Source organism: Cololabis saira, chromosome 7, assembly GCF_033807715.1.
Source record: "Cololabis saira isolate AMF1-May2022 chromosome 7, fColSai1.1, whole genome shotgun sequence".
Taxonomy (NCBI): Eukaryota; Metazoa; Chordata; class Actinopteri; order Beloniformes; family Belonidae; genus Cololabis; species Cololabis saira.
The window spans coordinates 25,021,344-25,039,471 of NC_084593.1; the positions used below are offsets into that span (position 1 = coordinate 25,021,344).

The following is an 18,128-nucleotide window of genomic DNA, read 5'->3' on the forward strand; positions in this document are numbered from 1 at the left end:
TTTTGAACTTTATGAAAATTTCCTAGAATATTAAGCTTTATATCTTTTATTCTCAATCATTTGAATGCTTCTGAATCAAAGAAAAAGACAAATTACACAGCAGAACCTGCATAAGTTGTGCTGCTGCTGTACAACCAAGACGCTGTTAACTTGTAAGTTAAACCATTGTGGTGAGGCTATGTTTGCAACTTTACTTATTTCCTGTCATTTAGAAAGAACAATGACTATACCCCCTCCTGGAAAAAGTTTGTAATCGGTTTTATTCGCCTCAAACAGCAGAGTTCACTGTGTAATCATGTTGTCCTACATATTTTATTCAATGACAACAGTGATATTAACAAGCATTAAGCTTTTTAAATGTAATAAAACTAATGTCAACATACAATCTAAAGTTAAACAGCTGCATACTTTAATAGATTATTTATTGCTGATCTTGGACCACAACCATCACTCTTCATTTTCTTTCCTTTTTCCTCGTGTGCACAATGCATGACAGGGAGGAGCTTCTTGATTAGTGACCATCGGTTGCACGCTGCCTCTCACAAAGCATTGGGGGATGTATTGAGAGCTCTTTATAAAGCTTAAGGATTTAATCAATGTTGGGACGCAGAATGACGTCAATGGGACGTAGCCGATGGTATTATGATTGGGGATGATTTTGGACACAGACACTTCCTTGAAGAAAGATCACCGACTTCAACTCGTGTCCCAGTTGGAGATTTCCATCTCGGAACTGGGAAAAGTCGGGTGACTGACTCCACCCCCTCTTCTGCTGTGACCAGAGCAGGAAAGAAATGGTTGAAAGATGAATTATTGTCCTAAATGTTGTTTGTATGTTTAGTTTGGTTTTAGACATTAAAAGCTCTGTTTGAAGTGCGGTCTGGGTATTTGAATTAATTAATGAATTAAGTGTATTCAATCATGACAACACAAAAACAACACAACACCAAAAAATATTGTGCACAGCATTAACATTTCACACAAAACCAATAATCATGTGTTAAACAATGACTGAAAAGGCATAGGCTGAAGCAAACTGCTTATAAAAGCCTATCCTATATTACCAACTTTCTTTTTTTGGCTACCAACCTCCAGAAAACCAGAAAAGCAAAGAGACATTAACAGATAGCCAATCGCACTTATAGCTTCAAAAATAGCTTTACAAACCATTTTCTTAAAAACTAAAAGAGAATGACATGTTTTTAAATGTATGTTGGCATCATTCCAGAATTTAACTCCAGTAATGGAGACACATCTCCTTTTCATACCTTTTTTAGCTTTTTGTACAGTAAAATTGCAGACACCTCTAAGATTATACGGAGTCTCCTGAATTGAAAAAAACCTCTGAGTCAGGAGCATTTTTGATTTTGCTCTGAACATAATTTGCATGATTTTATAATAAAACAAATCATAAAATTTAATAACATGAAAATTTAGAAAAAGTGGCTCTGTGTGAGCGTAGTAATCAGCCTTATTGATGATACGTATGGCTCGTTTTTGAAGTTTTATTATTGAATTTAAGGTGTTAAGGTTTAAGGTTTTAAAGGTGGATCCCCACAATTCCACACAGTAAGATAAATAGGGAACAATCAATGAGTGGTAGATCAAATGCAAGGCCTTGGAATTCAGTACATTTCTGGATTTATAGAGGATTGTGAGTGATTTTGAAATTTTCCCTTTAATGTATTCAATGTGTTGTTTCCATGTTAACTTTTGGTCAATGACAACCCCAAGGAATTTAGTCTCAAAAACCCTTACAATATCAACATTACAGATGTTTAATTTAATATTACCATCACTTTCATTTTGATTCCCAAAAACCATGAATTTTGTTTTCTTAATATTTAAAGTCTTCAGATTTTCCAGTTCCAGTATTTCAACCACAATTCCCAGTGTGCAAATCTCTGTTTATCCCCGAGCAGCGGAGCTCCCTCCTCCTCCTCCTCTTCCTCCTCTTCCTCTTCTTCCTCCAGAAGGACCAGGCGTGTTTATACATAGGAAACAAACGGTAAAAACGCCGCGAGGAAGGGAGTGGCGACGAGAGAGGGCAGTTTTAAAGCTTATTGCAACATAATCCATCGCAAAAGTGCATTTGATGCGGGATCTGGGGACAAAGGAGCAGCGGAGCGGCGCGGTGTGCAGCCACAAGCTGAAATAAGAGGCTTTAGAGAGGCGCTCCCGGCGTCACCGCGTCTCAGACCCTTTTTTCCCCCTCTTTCTCGCTTAAATCAGCAACTAAAGGAAGGTTTTGGATGTATTGCTGTAACACATCTTCTCAACGTCATCTTTTCTCCCCGCCTGGCGATCCTGCATGTGGACTCCTGCTGGCTGCACGCCTTTAACAGTTACACCTACCAAATATAGACGCAGTTAAAGCCGGAGCGTCCTTGAGGAGCGGCGCCTTTCCAGGATTGGATTGTAAATACAACACCGCCAAAGTTTCTAATTAAATGCTCAGATATTTTTGATCCTGTGTGGGATTTTGTTGACTCAACTGGTTTAATCAGATTAGAGAGTCGGAAACTTAAATCTTCTGGCACATTTTTTTTTTTTTACTTCTCAGATTTCCCTGCCGGTTCAGATACATGTAGGAATCTGACCGTTCAAAATACCCGAAGCCATTTTTAAGCGTGATTTTTTTTTTTTTTTTTCTCTCAGAAGCTGCTCGACCGGCTCCAGGCTGCAGCTCACACCCTCCTCGCATTTTTGTCCTATTGTTTTCCAATCTCCTTCCAGGGACTGGAGCGTTAGTGCCGTCATGGCTCGGGTTTTGCTGACTGCTTTAGTTCTGCTGGTGCTCGGCCTGGCGCAGGGGCGGGCTGAAGCTGCAGCCGGGGCCGGGAAGGTCAGGGCCGAGGCCCCCCCGGCGGTCACCACCCTGCGCACCCTGATCACGGGAAGCTGCCAGGAGGCCCAGCGTTACGCGGAGTCAGTGCTGGGAACCGGCGTGATACGGTCAGCTGCTGAGGTACAGAGTTGAAGGTGCACGGCCAGGTTACACTCTTTCCCTTCATGCACCAGGAACAGGATTTTCTCTCAGTTCTTTCCTTTAATATTCTAACATCACTGTTTGCTCTATTTTTTAGTGATGCACCGAAATGAAAATTTGTGGCCGAAACCGAAAATAATAATAAACACTTGGCCGAATACCAAATAATACCGAACAATGGTTCTTCGCAGTTTTTCATTTATATTGCCAATTTTTTTCACCATTGCATAAATCAAATAGCCTACATGTGCAGTGAAATACCCGCCAGTCACAATTTGTCTTACTGTACTTATTGTATTTTTTTTCATAATCCTTTTTCATTTTCTCCCGTTCAAATCCAATTAATCGGGTCGCGGTGGGGCGGGGCTGATTTCCACAATTTGAAGCCTTGTGTAATAATTGTAAAAAATTTGGGTTATTTTCTTGGAGGATATCGTCATATCAGACAGTGAGGGTTCTCCACCGCATCTGTAGTACGAGCCCTTTTCTCTGTGCTGTGCGTCCCGTGACCGTCTCCGTCACCAAGCGGCTTTCCCAAATCCAACTCAGCCTGGATAATTTCTCGTGGCCTCTGCTTTTTTCCCACATCCTAGTAATGATCTGACATGCTGCCATTTAACACGGCACGCCCCTCACTCCACGCTGTTCGCTGTTTGATTGCGTCATCACACGCCGTTATTAATTGTTCGTTTTTTTCCCCACTTATTCCACCGAACACCAAAAGTGTTTTTTTGCTATTTTTGGCCGAACAATTTCGGTTACCGAACCTTCGGTGCATCACTACTATTTTTCTTTTAATCAATAATTGTACCTGATTACTAATTTTCAGCTCCAACCCTGTCACCTCTCTCCACCCATGGCTTCCCCCCCTTCACACACATTCCTCTCCTCATGCTCTTCAACTTGTTAATCTTCCTCCTGATCCTCTCATCTTCTTCGCCCTTATTTCATGTCTCCATGTCCATGCATCCTCCTCACCCATCCACACATGCACATCTCTTTCTCCCTGCCTTCCACCCTTCTCCTCAGAGTGCAGTGTTGTTTCTTGAGTCATTGCTTGGTCAGGAGAACATCAATACGATGACCATGGTAAGAAAACTCCTGAATGTTTTCCTAGTTTGAACCTCAGTCTTAGCCTGTTGTCATACCTGGTTAGTTGAAGCAGAAGTAGGAGCATGACCATAGTGAAGTCGTCACCATGCTTGTCCTATTTGCATGTTAGTCCACAGCTTGTTCCATGAGTCTGTGGAGATAAGACTTTGTTTACCTGTGCTGGCAAAGCGATGGTTTCTCTGAATGCAAAATATAGGGTGTGTGCGCAACTCTTGCTGGAGAAATTAGATTATCTTGAACTCAACTTGGTTGTATAACATTTCCACTGGGAAAACTTTAAAAAGATTAAATAGTCATTTAGTAATGAGATGCAATGAAAGCAAAAGTACATGATTAGGTCTGCACACTGCCACGATTGTCCTCCAGTAAATTAAATGTAGCAGAGCAACATTTCTCCAAGGACTTTGTCAGATAACGTTCTATTAAATTTGCTCAGTACGCCGAGTAGCTTCTGTTGGATCTGTTTTGCCTTAGGCTCGTTTGTATATTTGTGCTCTTGAAACAGCTTTAAAACATTAATACTGTGCATTATTTTCATTTCTGAGCCTCACTTCCAAAACAAAAAGTCTCTAGCCTCAGATATTCAAGCTGTGATTGGATGAGTCCTCAGTGCTATATCCATCATATGGAAATTGACACTCCAGAATATGATTAGGTGTCTTTTCAAGTAATATGAACGCACTGACATGGAGTGACAGATGCTTGAGTCTCGCTCTGACACGCTGGTGGAATAGACCTTATGTTTGTGGCTGTGTGTAAGTGCAACAGGTGCAGATAAGATCTCTGCCAACTGACTGGGATACCCTTGAACTCCCTGGACAAGGCTGTACTCTGTTTTTTTTTCCTCCTCTTATTGGCTGGTGGGGGGGTCGGGGGTGGCCGGACTGTACAGGATTAGAGAGGGGTGCTTTCCATCTGTCACCTATATGCACAGCTGTCTGTTAAAGTCAACAAAACAGCAGCCCCACTATCATGAGGTGCTATGCTCACTGCCTCTACGACTTCCATGCTTAATGGGTTTGTACCAAGAGCTGCTGTAAATGTCATTTGTTCTGCACGTAATCCAGCGTAATAAATTACTCAGCAACTGCCTGCACATTCCTCCATCCCCCACTCCTGCATGTGCTTAATGCTCTTTCTCTTGATTATTGCCTTGTTTAATAACAAAGTAAATCATGTCTCCCCCCTCCCACCACAGTTTTTGGAGACTGTGATCAGATTCGTGGCTGAAGGAGCTGCCAGCGGCCTGAATGTCATTGCCGTTTACGTCACAGAGATCCTCAGGGTCACAGGATTCGATGGTGGGTACCAGGACGGCCCTAGTTTTGTGACTGAGCCAGCAATTGTATGTTTAGCTGCGCACGCTGTTGCAGCCTCAGTAGTGTGGCAATCAGAGGTGTCAAGTAACCAAGTACAAATACTTTGTTACCTTACTTAAGTAGAAATTTTGGTTATCTATACTTCACTGGAGTAATTATTTTTCAGACGACTTTTTACTTTTACTCCTTACATTTTCACGCAATTATCTGTACTTTTTACTACTTACATTTTAAAAACAGCCTCGTTACTCTATTTCATTTCGGCCTTTAAATAAAAATATCCAGTTAAATTGCTCCATCCGGATAGAGTGAATTTGGTTGTGGTTGTTTCAGATGTTCTTGTCCAGTTTTGTTACATCCGTTCCCTCAGATTCCTGCAACTAAACTTGGATGTACATTCCAATAAACATTAGGATAAATGATGACATGCCTCTGAAGTTTGACTTTTTGCACCATTACAATACTTATAAGCACATAGTCATCATATCTTCTGCTCTCTGAAACACATGTTAATGCTCAATAGTACACATATATGGTTCTTTAATATATTTGCATTATACTAAGATGCATTCATTTTCAATGGCTTTTGTCCTTAATGGCCTTTTTCCCCCTTACATTACTTTTACTTTTATAATTTAAGTAGTTTTGAAACCACCACTTTTATACTTTTACTCGAGTAAAGAACTTGAGTTGATACTTCAACTTCTACAGGAGTATTTTTAAACTCTACTATCTATACTTCTACCTGAGTAATGAATGTGAATACTTTTGACACCTCTGGTGACAATGAAAGTTGTGAGGGCAAATGGAAATATCCAGCCCTCCCCCAAGGTTGTGTGTCTGCCACACCTTTTTAAGGTGCCAGTGTGTATTTACTTGTTTCCTCTTTGACAGACAGGTATTTTCAGGCGTTAATTGTTATGAAAACATGCCTCAACTTCATTTCCTCCTTTCACAGATGCACTGACACTGCCCCGCTTCACTCCAGAGGGCGTGACCGCCGTCGCCCAGTGGGGCCTGCTGGCTCTCATCGGTTACTGGGTGCTAACCATTGTTCTCCGTCTGCTGATTGGTGTGATGAGGCAGGTGTTCTGGGTGGTGAAAACTGTCATAGCCCTCTGGCTTTTCGGACTGATTGCGATGGACAAGCAGGCCTCTGCAGAAGTAACGGCAGTTCGACTGGGCGGCCTGGTGCTGGCATGCGTCTTGTTGACTCTGCTCACCTCTGGGTCTGAGAAGTCTTGCGTGGTGGAGAACCGACTGAGCAGCTTGGAGGGCCGGCTGAAGGCTGTAGAAAAGAGAAAAGGGGAGTAGCGGTGGGGAAGGGTAGAGAAAGGTGATCGTCTCGCAGGCTGACACAGTGGTAACTGTAATGATTTATATCTGTGAAGAATTTGAGAAATAAAGTGATCTCTGGGATTTTTTAATCAGAAATGCTCTTTTTGTTTCCCTTCATACCTACCCAAGAAGTGAAAAATGTTAACTTTGATAAACAATTATTGATCATCATAATGAAAACCGTCAAAAAAGTGTCTCTAAAAAAGAAACCAGAGGCAGATTGAATGATAATACGTCTTGCAGAAAAGAGCAGTAAAATAGTTTTAAAAAGTGCAGTGAATAAACAACTGAAAATTATTAAAACACAGCAGAAACAGCATCTCATAAATGATACCATATAGTTTGTAGCACTGTTACAAGAAAATACAAATTAAACAACTTGTCAGTTTTCGGTTCAGGGACAAAGTGCTCATAATACTTAATGCTTACAACTGCAAAGCAGTTAAACGACAACAGTAAACGGACATCTGCATAGAAATAAATTTGTGTATAAAATGAAAACACTGTGCAAATGCATATTTTGAACTTAAAGAGTGACATAAATATTTGGGTTATATCGTTTGAGGAGCCACGCATGGTAATCTACTAAGGAAAAGTAGTATTCTTGGTTAAATCCTCCACCTGCTGGTGGTGCTGGATACAATGTGTAGTAGGCCATTCTAAGTTAAAACATAAATTATTTGAAACCACATTTTCTTGCATGAGTGTGGATGGAAGGTGTCTCACATTCAAAGGAAAACCAAATCTGAAATGATCCAGATTTCAGCAGCCAACCTCAGTCCTGCTGCTCCCTCCCCTGGAAGCTGGTGTGATCCTCTGGGTGCACAGCAGCGATCCTCACCCCTCCTCACCCCTCCTCACGCTGCCACCTCGGCTGAGAGGAACCAGTTGAACTCTTTGTCAAAATGATGGTTCCCACACCTTCAACCTGCAGCCCTCCCACACTCTTGTAATATCCAAGTGGGCCAACGATGATGTTCACCATGTAAACACCCTCACTGAGTTATCACAGAGAACATTCAGAGGAAAATATTACACCTTGCTGTGTTTGCAGAGTCATTTACGGTCACTTAGAGAAATTTAAGTAAACGTTTAAAACAGATCAAGAAAATACAGGCTGTGCAAAGTTAATGTGGGCAGTAAATGAATGAAACTGGTTTGTCTTGCTCTACAGAGGATCTTATCTAAATATTCCGTTCCCCTGCCCTGCCCCCTTTAGCCTCAGTCTCACCCCTCTTATGATGCAATTTTTATCAAGAGACAGCAGGCGTTCCCAAGAAAATATTATCTTGCTGTCAAACTCACCAACTGCCACTTACTAGCTAAAGATCAACAAACTTAGTAGATGTTAAATATGGAATCCACAGTTGCCATGTGGACCGAAACAAATCTCCACTTAAATTTGGTTCAAAGTTCATTGAATCTGCAAATTAGGATCTCTTGCGTAACACATTTGCTGTAACTACTTATTTAAAATATTCTCGTTTTCACTGTTTACAAATGACTTGACATCTGTCATTAAGATTAAATAAATGGAAAAATTAAAAACTTGCTATTTATTGCTGCAATAAATTTAAAAGCTGAAGCTCATCTTCCAATTTGACAATGTACACACTTCTGTCAACGTAGAATCACGAAAGTATGGATCCAAGTGTGGTCAGAGATGAGTAATTACACATCCTCCAGGTTACAAAAAATCATATTTCATGTTATTAAAGGGTAGCTAAAATGTTTTTGAAGTATCTGAAGTATTTAGTGCTGCAGTGGAAACCAAGATGAGCAAATAAATAGATTTTAAAGCATATTTTCCTTATACTGATACAATTTAAATTCCTAATGTGGAGCTTAAAATGCATAAAGCAAAAGGTGTTGAACCTTTTTTCCGGATGGCTCTGTTATTTGAAGTTGCCCTGCAACGCGTGTTTTGTGAAGCAGTTTGTATGCCATGAAGGAATTCACGGGTTTGGACTTGCTTTTGACTCGGTGCTGACGCATAGTGGGTTGGACATGACGGACCAGATACAATTACAAACATAGTCTTGTATTAAAAGTCTTAATTAGGTTGACACCATGTATACATTGAGATACTGAGTATGTTTTTCCCCTCTTTTAATATAAGAACATTAGTGCTTTAAGAAACTCTTCCATATTTACACCACAGTCAAGCAAGGCAAAACATTCAAATATGAGCATTAAAACAGCAGATATATACAAAACGGACAATTATTAATAAAGGATTATGGATTATTCAAGATCATCAATATTGTTTAGTGGGAATGCGATCAAATATTTCAGTGTAAAGTGTCAAATATATAGCAAGGACTTCCCTGTAACTGACCTTTACAGTAATGCACTTATGGGAACTGGATTGCAGCAAGGAGATTTTCATGATGCTTTTCACAAACATGTGCACTACAAAAAGGGGCGCAGTTATCTTAAATAGTTCAGTATGTGATAAACAAACATTGGAAAAACTCAACAGGTTATATAAACACTATATAAAATGAAGTCCAAAAGATTAAATATAACATTTTATTGTAAAACTTCAGTTAAAAAATTGCATAGTAAAAAACTTGTTTGGCAAAAACAAAACAAAAAACGACATTAAGTTCTAACACACTAAATCAAACATGTGGTATTGGTGATGGCTCTGCATTTTCTTCCTTCTACTGAAGCTGCATCCCAGTGCTTATTCATGTAAATCAACAAAAAAAAGCCTGCAATAAGTTTCCAGAACATGTGGTACCGTGGACCTGAAAGCACTGAGGAATTACCTGACGAACAACAAGTGCTGGATCATGGCATGTTATGGCTTTTGTTCGCTGTCCTAATCATGTATTTACAGAGTTGCTTGAAAACTGAAAGCCAAACATTCCTGACAAAAGAAGGTCAAATCTCCGCACAGAGTGCTCTGCCGTGCTGAACGGACCACCGGGACAGCACGGCCCGCCGTGCAGGACATCTACCCCAGACGGTGGACTGCCACAACCAAAAAGATTCTACAGGACACAATCAACACCCTGGCAATTAACTCTTTCAGTGGCTGACATCTGGCAAACAACGTTCCTGTACCTGTCCTCCACCCCCAACACACTCCGACTGCTGCCCCACAATACGGTTTATGTTTTATTTAATTGTAATTGCAGTTTATAGGGATTTGCAATCATTTCCTTTCACTGTGGGACAAATAAAGAATTCTGATTCTGGTTCTGGGACGTTCACACGCATCAGGATAGAATAAATACCCGTATCACCTCAGTCTCAACTGAGCAGCTGATAGTCACCTGTATCAGCATTAAAAACTCCAACCAGTCGTTTATGAATGTAAGGCAGAAACAAACTGAATTTCAAGTGTTACAGAAGGTTAAGGATACTAACTTTTAAACACATGTCTGCATGGGTACCCTAGTTTCCACCTGAAACCTTTCAGTTAGAACAGTTTACAACTCCTTTTGTTCTCCTCACTCAAGTGTGGCGGTGAGAGGAAAACCACTCAGTGATATATGTTATAATAATAAATAACTTTATTTATCCGTTAGGAACTTCATTTGTGGAAAAGCATCAGCATCAGTGCGTGTACAGATAACATATGCAACAGGACAGTACAGAAACAAACCAAACAATCAATATAAAGCAACATACATTGGGCAATCACAAATACTGCTGGACTTAGATGCTGTAAAACCATAGCATAGATAAAATACGAGAGAAAGAGAGATAAAAAATATAAATCCCCCGTTAAGTGCGTGATAAATACAATGATTTTTTTTAAATATGTATAAAAGCGGGTACAAAAGTGAATAGGTAAGATCAGCTGTTTATTTACAACAACAAGCTAGTATTGAGACTAAAAGGCCTCTTTGACTCTGTAATCAGTGCATGCTTTTTTTCTAAGATTAGATTGCTTTATTCATATTTTTTTTTAATGATTGCTTTGAACTTCGGTTTTGTGGAAGTGCACTGCTCTGTACGCATCACTTTCGTACCTGTTCGTCATTATTTTGAAAACAAAATGCAGCATTTCTAGAGTTGTTTTTAATTCATTTTAAAATCCAAAATTAGATAACTTTTTGAAAATTACGAAACATAAAGCCTTAGAATTGAAAAAGAGTGCACCTTTTTTTTCTTTATTTACATGACGACAGTTTTCACTTCTTCTTGTATGTTTATCGAATGCAATGCATTGAGTTACCAGTTGCAATGAAAACTGGAAGAATGGAAAGCCGAGAAATGTTCCCCAGTGCCTGTCGTTCAGTCCAAGTGCAATCCAGTTCAATTTTGTTGTTTTACTTGTGATCATGTGCTACGCTACGTCATAATCAATTGCCACTAGTGAATATTATTTTCAACAAACGGCCTTCAAGTATCACACTAATTAATGCATTTTACTGCAATGGACTGTCCAAGGGTTCAGCCTGGTCAGGTCGCCTGTAATGAGCTGGGATGGATGGATGGATGGATGGATGGATGGATGGATGGATGGATGGATGGATGGATGGATGGATGGATGGATGGATGGATGGATGGATGGATGGATGGATGGATGGATGGATGGATGGATGGATGGATGGATGGATGGATGGACGGACGGATTCATTTTGCCTTTCAAAAAAAACCTCTCAGAGGAAATTGAGTTTATCGGAGGTATAAACATCGTAGTGAGTCGAGTCAGAACTCAGCGGGGGGTCAAAGTTCATCCCCTTCAGCTCAAACCGGGGCTCATATTCAGAGTTCAGTGGGACGGTCGGAGCATCTGCATGCTCTGCTGGAGCAGAAACCTGAAGAAAAAAATAAAAAACAGAACAGAGGTGTTAATATGTATCAGCTTATCATCTCTCTTGTAATATTAAAAAAAAAACACACATTTATGCTTGTGTTTTAAATGTAGAACATGGAGAAGACTAATGTCAGATTTTAGTCATTATTTATTAACATAACACTGTGATTTTGACAAAAATCTGATAACTAATGAATGAATTAATTTATAAATAAAAAGTATATGAACATGAAATCATTATCTTACTGAATATTTTAATGGTCCTTTTCATGAAACTAATCGTTTATGATCAAATAACAATATTTTAGAATCTATTTTAAAATGGATTTTTAAAAGGAAAAATAAATAAAACATCCCCCATTAAAATAAATGCTAATTAATTCAGGATCAATAAGTCTGGTCATTTATCTAGCAGAGAGGGCAATAGAGGTGCAATGACAGGACAACCCTCAAAACAGGTGGGATGCTTTTTCCTCCTCATCTTTTCTGACCGCTTTTCACCAATTTTTCCATTTGGCTGGGATCAGTGTCACTGCTGGTAGCACGAGGTGATACCTAGACCCACACAGGCTGCACAGGCAAGCAAACTCCTCCAGAAGGAGACATCAACACGTCCCATTGCCAGAGGGTTAGTTGTGTCTCCCAGCACGGTCTCAGAGCACGGAACAGGAGGTGAGTCTGCGTGAGCTGGACCTTCAACAGCACCAGGATCTGATCTTTTGTGTGGGGAGGAGCAGGATGAACTCCAGCAGGCCGCCGATGTGAATGTCTCTGACCCAGTAATAACCAGTAACTGGGCATTTCCTACAGAACACAAGAACTGGCATGTCTGCCGCTGACACCCAGCACTTTTCACAATCCTGTGGAACACCTCTGCGAGATTATGTTCGGTATGTTTGGTTGGTATTTTTCATTTCCGTCAAACGATGTGACATGCTGTTGTTCCAATCACATCATCCAGTACATATCAGTATGTGTCTAACATGATTTCTTTTTTAAATTCAGCACGTGAAAACATCAGGATGTTAAGAAACTACCAGTGTGGAACCAGTTAAAGAGAAAAGGTCCCAGTATGAAAGAAATGCAAATCAAACTAACCTGAATCGAAGCCTCAGAAGGTTGGGTGAGGAAATCAGATGATGCAGCGTACTGACTTGGTCTTGATCCAACAGGCTCACAGTCGTACTGCAGAAAACAGAAGACATCTAACCACACCGTTCAATCACATAAATTGTTAAGTAGTTTCAGTGGCGAGTATGTTAACCTGGTAGTTTTGTACAGCAGGTTCATCTGCAGAGGAGGCGTCAGCGTCGGCGTCAGCGTCAGCGTCGGCGCGGTGCTTTGTTGGGAAGTGCTTCGCAACGCAGATGGATTTTATGCAGCAGCTCATAACTATGAAGAGCAAAGCAGCTCCAATCCCAAAGATGTAAGAATAATTAAACTGTGAAGCTGAAACAAAAGGTTTATAAATTAAATAGTTGACCAGAGTGGCTTTTCTGTATTACCTTTTATTTAAACTTGTTTAACTGCAATAGGATTTTTTTATTTATGCAAACTTCTAAATCAAGTCACAAAACACCACAAGCAAACAAAGCAAAAGGAAAATAGAATTAACGCCTTTGTCTCCTCCAGACTGGACTACTGTAACGCACTTCTCATCGGGATCCCCAGCAAGAGTCTCCAGAGGCTCCAGTACATCCAGAACTCTGCAGCTAGGATCCTGATGGGAGCGTGGAAACACGACCAGATCACCCCCATTCTTCACTCACTCCACTGCCTTGAGTCTCCACCAGGATTGAATATAAGGTTTCCCTACTCACTCACCAGTGTCCATGGAAATGCTCCCCCCTACCTTAAAAAATTACTCTTCCTACAACCCACTGCTCCCTCCGCTCTTCCCACACTAACTGCCTTCATGTTCCCAGGACCAGACTCTGCACCCACGGGTGACAGGGCTTTTAGTGTCGTTGCCCCACGTCTTTGGAATGCCCTCCCTGACAACCTAAGGGCACCACAAACCATGGACCATTTTAAAAGAGGACTAAAAACCTTTCTTTTTAGCAAAGCATTTTATCACTAAACAATGTTGTTGTTTTTTTCCCTAGTTGCTGTTTTTAATAGTTTTATTCTCTTTTCTGCCATGTTTTGACTTTTTATCCCTTTTATCTCTTATCTTGATTTTATTATTTCTGTTTCCTTTTAATTATCAAACTTTAGCACTTTGAGATTTTCAGTAATGTAAAGTGCATTATAAATAAAATGTATTATTAGGGCCCGAGCACTGACAGTGCGAAGGCCCTATTGTATCTGTAGGAATTTTTTTTCTTTTTCTTGTTTTTCTTTTTCTTTTTCTGACGAAATTAGGGCCTTTTTGCCCTCCTAAACTTCCCCCAAAAGTCACCAAATTTTGCACGCAAGCCAGGCCTAGCGAAAAATGTTATATGTAATGGTTTGCATTAATGGGCGTGGCAAAATGGCTCAACAGCACCTCCTAGAAAACTTTGTGCCTCAAGCCCCACAATACGGTTTGACGTACATGCACGAAAATCGCTACACACCTGTATCATGTCGCAACTTAAAGAAAAGTCTCTTGGCGCCATGGCCGAAACCGAATAGGAAGTCGGCCATTTTGAACATTTTGAATTAATCGCGTAATTTTGGCGCAATTTATGCCACTTCTTCGGCCGTTAATACGGCCCGAACCATAACGTGCACCCAGGTGTGTTATACATCAAAATGTGCGTCTCCATCCTGCGACGACGCGAATTACTCTTCTTAGTCAAAAGTGTTATATTTGATAGTTCCTACTTTCTGCCATAACTTTTGAATGGTTTGACATAAAGAGTAGTGGGCAGTGTCATCGGACTTAGTTTTGAGTCCTTGATCTTTATGGGTGAAAATTGCAAGCGCGAGGGCCCGTTCATCACTGCTTGGAGCTTTAATTATTAATCAAAACTGTTACGATTACAGTTAAATGACACCAGTGAAACATACAGGTTACTTACTTTCTATTTCCAGTGACACCCGCAAGGCCTCATCGCCATTATGATCTCTGACCTCAAAGTGTCCATTACATGACATTCGGACATCCTTCTTTAAAATCCCACATGGCTTTACGAGATCAAATCCAAAACAATCAGACCAATCCAAAACCAGCCTGAGGCTTCCCTGATGAACCAGCTCAGTCCCCTCATCGCCTTCTGGGAAGAAGTAAATGTTGCAGGATCTCGGCTCCAAATCAAAAGTGAAGCTGAACTCTTCACCAGCAGTCCGAGTATAGGTCCGTGTGTCAGCTGGTAAAGAGGATACAAACTATTTGTTACACTTGGTTCTGCGTGTGCAATCCTTTTTTTTAACACAGAGACACTGTAATACAAAAAGGAAACTGGTAAACCGATTTTTATGTGTTACCTGTCTTGATGACCCAATGGTTTGATTAGTAACTCTTGGGTGCTTCTGTATGACATTTAGCATAAAGCTCGTAACTGCCCTGTTCTGATTGGTCCAGTACATCCTGTACCAGTGGAAATGGGAGCAGTATCAGACCCATTTCACAAGACAGATTTTCAAAGTGAATGGATATGGTCAGCTAGGGGATTTGGCCAACGTACAAACAAAAAAATCACACATTTTTTAGATATATTTGTTAAGTACTTTAAAAAATAAACATTTAAACGTAATCCTGTAGTTGATAGTTGTCTTTGCATCTGTGGAGGGGTTAAGGCAGAACATCCCTACTTTGCACCAACAATGTACATCACTGCACCACCTAAATACTTAAAACTAAATGATCACAGACAAGAATAAGGTCAATTGAAAACTCAAATGATTCTCACCTACAACCTCAAGGGTCTTAGTAGACATAGTTTTGAAGTCTCTGCCTCTTAAATTGTAACGTCCACTGTCTCTCTGGGTGACATTATGTACCACAAAGCGATCGCCGGTCATCTTCCGCCGGGCGTCCACATTGGCCTCAGGACGGTCACGATTCCACAGAATCGTCTCACTTGAGTCATATGTTGGCATGAATTCAATGGAGTGATAGCTTCTTTGTATCTTCAGCTTGAAGCTGTCCCCATACTTCACCTCATGAAAAGTCCCAATGCAAGAGCCTAAAGATGACAACAAAAAAATACAAACTTTTGGATCCATCCATCCATCCTCCAACCGGCTCTTCAGAGTCATGAGGTTCTGTTAGAGTCTATCCCAGCTCTCTCTGGGTGAAAGGCAGGGATAACACCTTTAACAGGTGGCCAGACCATTGCAGGACTAATGTTTAACACCAACTGTCCCTCTCATCACTAACAGGTCTCTTTTTAATTGTTTTTACTAGGTCAAGTTAAAATTTGAATAACTTAACAATAATATAATCAATAACAGTATTTTTTGTAATTAATTAATGTAATTAATCTACATCCATCACCACAGGAAGCTGTCACAAATCACTTCTTGCTAAACATGTTTTTAGAGTAAAAAAAACCACGAAATTTAAAAACTTTTTAAAAGAAATTTTCACACTGCTTCCCCCAAAATAATTATTGGTCTAAATTACTTTGACATTATGTGCCAGGAGATGTTAATTATTTATTCCAGTGTTGTGTTTTTCCAAAAAGTTGGAATTGGGCTCTGTTTACAATTGTTTAGCATCCCCTCTTCTTCTAACACATGTCTGTTAACATCTGGGAAGTGATGAGAGCAGTTGCTGGAGTTTTAGGGCTAGAAAAGTGTTCCTTTCTTGTCTGATGCAGGATTTTAGCTGCTCATTAGTCCACGGGGCAACACTGCAGAATATTTCATTTCATGATGCATCAAATGTTTTACATTGGTGAATGTTTGCATTTAAATTTTACAAAGTGTCAAAACTTTTTTGTCATTTGGGTTGTATATCCATCCATCCATCCATCCATCCATCCATCCATCCATCCATCCATCCATCCATCGTGTAATGACTTTCATTGTTTTGTCAGTAATTTCATATTTAAACTTTGTGTCTTTAGTAGTAGACCTGTTGGTTGGAGGTGTTTAAGGGATCTTGTTAAACTGTATACCTGATTTCATGCATGATGATTTCATTTATTAAGGGAAACCAGCCATCCGAACCACCATGGTCCTATATGAAAAATGAGTTGTCCCTAAACCTAATAGCTGTTGGTGCCACATATTTGCACTCATTATTCATTATCAAATCATGATTTAAAAACTGCATTTTGTATTTGCTCGGGTTAAATTTGTTTCATATCATGTAAGTGTGGCAAAGGAGCAAAAGGAGAGGAAATCTGTATCAGGGGAATTACTTTTGAACTCTCAAATAGAACTGTATTTGAGAGCCATAACTGCTCCATTTTAGCTGAACAACAATGACATGGAGAATATATACATACATATATATATATATATATATATATATATATATATATATATATATATATATATATATATATATATATATATATATATATGTATATATATATATATATATATATATATATATATATATATATATATATATATATATATATATATATATATATATATATATATATATTAACAATTTACCAGCTTATTTCACATTTTGGTGAGACAGGTACAGCTACCTTGAACAGAACTGTTGGGTTCCCCTGAAAGAACCAAACAATCTAATCTGTTGCTCATAAACTAAGGAGATAAAAATAAAATAAAAACTCTAAAGATGAATACAATGCAACAAGTAATGCATTTTTTTTAAATAAGGTTTAACAAGTTCACTCTAACACCATCAAACAACAGGTCTTATCACGCTTTTTTTTCTTTTACACTTTTAAACCACTGCTTACAACCTTTACATTTACAATGTAGGTCTCAATTTAAACATAACTTAATGTACAAACCTTAATTTGATTTGGATAATGTAATTATAGTCTTCCAACACGTAGGTCACGTTACTCACCTATATAAAGGCTGGCGCTCAACAACACCAACATCAGCGACGGTTCAAAGTGGAAGACCCGAGTCTAGAATAAACCAACAAAAGGGGGTTCATCAGGTCTTCACTCCTTGCAAATTAAAGCCCGATAAGCATATTAATGTATGTGTAGTCTCCCAGAAGTAGTTGCATAAAGCAGATATTTTGCAATGTACCATTATTTCTGACGTTGAGCGATCAGCTAAAAGAAAGGAAACACTTTCACAACAACCATAAATGCAAAGACGTCTCCACTACAACGCGTCTTGGTGCGTTCAGGAACTGTACGGAAATAACTTACCCTTGAACTTGCGTCTGAAGATACAGAATAACGAAGACAATAATCTTGAGGTTATAGAGATACCATTAGGGTTATTTCAACAAGGTTTGAAAACTGAAATTTTCATTTGTCAAATAGGATGTCTGGAGTTTGACCGACCACCCCGTCTTTAGTTTTGTAAACGTCATAGCACATAGTAAGATAAATTGAAGTATATTTATTTAGAACGGCTATTTCCAACAGTTTCTTCCCCCAAGCTGTTGCTTTGATGAACTCCCATCATTCATAGAGTAATCAATTACTGTGCAATAATAATAATAATAATAATAATAATAATAATAATAACTACAATCATATGTTGTAACAATGCA

The 18,128-nt window shown here is 39.4% G+C and overlaps 2 protein-coding genes across 4 annotated transcripts; one reads left to right on the plus strand and one right to left on the minus strand.

The window, feature by feature from the left end:
* Nucleotides 1-1,974: 1,974 nt before the first annotated feature.
* On the plus strand, nucleotides 1,975-6,855 carry LOC133446951 (voltage-gated monoatomic cation channel TMEM109-like). 3 transcript variants are annotated; one of them, XM_061725191.1, is made up of 5 exons: nucleotides 1,975-2,418; nucleotides 2,659-2,968; nucleotides 4,019-4,078; nucleotides 5,301-5,403; nucleotides 6,380-6,855. In XM_061725191.1, the coding sequence occupies exons 2-5, from the start codon at nucleotides 2,759-2,761 to the stop codon at nucleotides 6,733-6,735; spliced, it is 729 nt and encodes a 242-aa protein (XP_061581175.1). In that variant the 5' UTR covers nucleotides 1,975-2,418; nucleotides 2,659-2,758; the 3' UTR covers nucleotides 6,736-6,855. The 3 variants fall into 3 exon arrangements, with proteins under 3 accessions (XP_061581175.1, XP_061581174.1, XP_061581176.1); XM_061725190.1 differs by having other exon boundaries at nucleotides 1,975-2,968; XM_061725192.1 differs by lacking the exon at nucleotides 4,019-4,078 and having other exon boundaries at nucleotides 1,975-2,968.
* Nucleotides 6,856-8,747: 1,892 nt separating this feature from the next.
* LOC133446953 (uncharacterized) lies at nucleotides 8,748-17,760 on the minus strand. Its single transcript, XM_061725193.1, has 7 exons — nucleotides 17,654-17,760; nucleotides 17,463-17,526; nucleotides 15,373-15,648; nucleotides 14,542-14,829; nucleotides 12,801-12,985; nucleotides 12,635-12,721; nucleotides 8,748-11,537 (listed from the first exon to the last, which is right to left on the minus strand). Exons 1-7 carry the CDS (start codon nucleotides 17,654-17,656, stop codon nucleotides 11,379-11,381), a joined length of 1,062 nt encoding a protein of 353 aa, XP_061581177.1. The 5' UTR covers nucleotides 17,657-17,760; the 3' UTR covers nucleotides 8,748-11,378.
* Between the last annotated feature and the right edge of the window lie 368 nt (nucleotides 17,761-18,128).

Bases quoted from the DNA above. Each gene is read 5' to 3' on its own strand.
- LOC133446951 (XM_061725190.1), top strand. From the start codon at position 2,759: ATGGCTCGGGTTTTGCTGACTGCTTTAGTTCTGCTGGTGCTCGGCCTG. The intron at 2,969-4,018 runs GTACAGAGTTGA...CCTTCTCCTCAG, and splicing joins TGATACGGTCAGCTGCTGAG to AGTGCAGTGTTGTTTCTTGA. The intron at 4,079-5,300 runs GTAAGAAAACTC...CTCCCACCACAG, and splicing joins ACATCAATACGATGACCATG to TTTTTGGAGACTGTGATCAG.
- LOC133446953 (XM_061725193.1), bottom strand. The intron at 15,649-17,462 runs GTGAGTAACGTG...TGTCATCTTTAG, and splicing joins GAGCGCCAGCCTTTATATAG to GCTCTTGCATTGGGACTTTT. The intron at 11,538-12,634 runs GTTAGTTTGATT...TTTTTTCTTCAG, and splicing joins CTTCTGAGGCTTCGATTCAG to GTTTCTGCTCCAGCAGAGCA.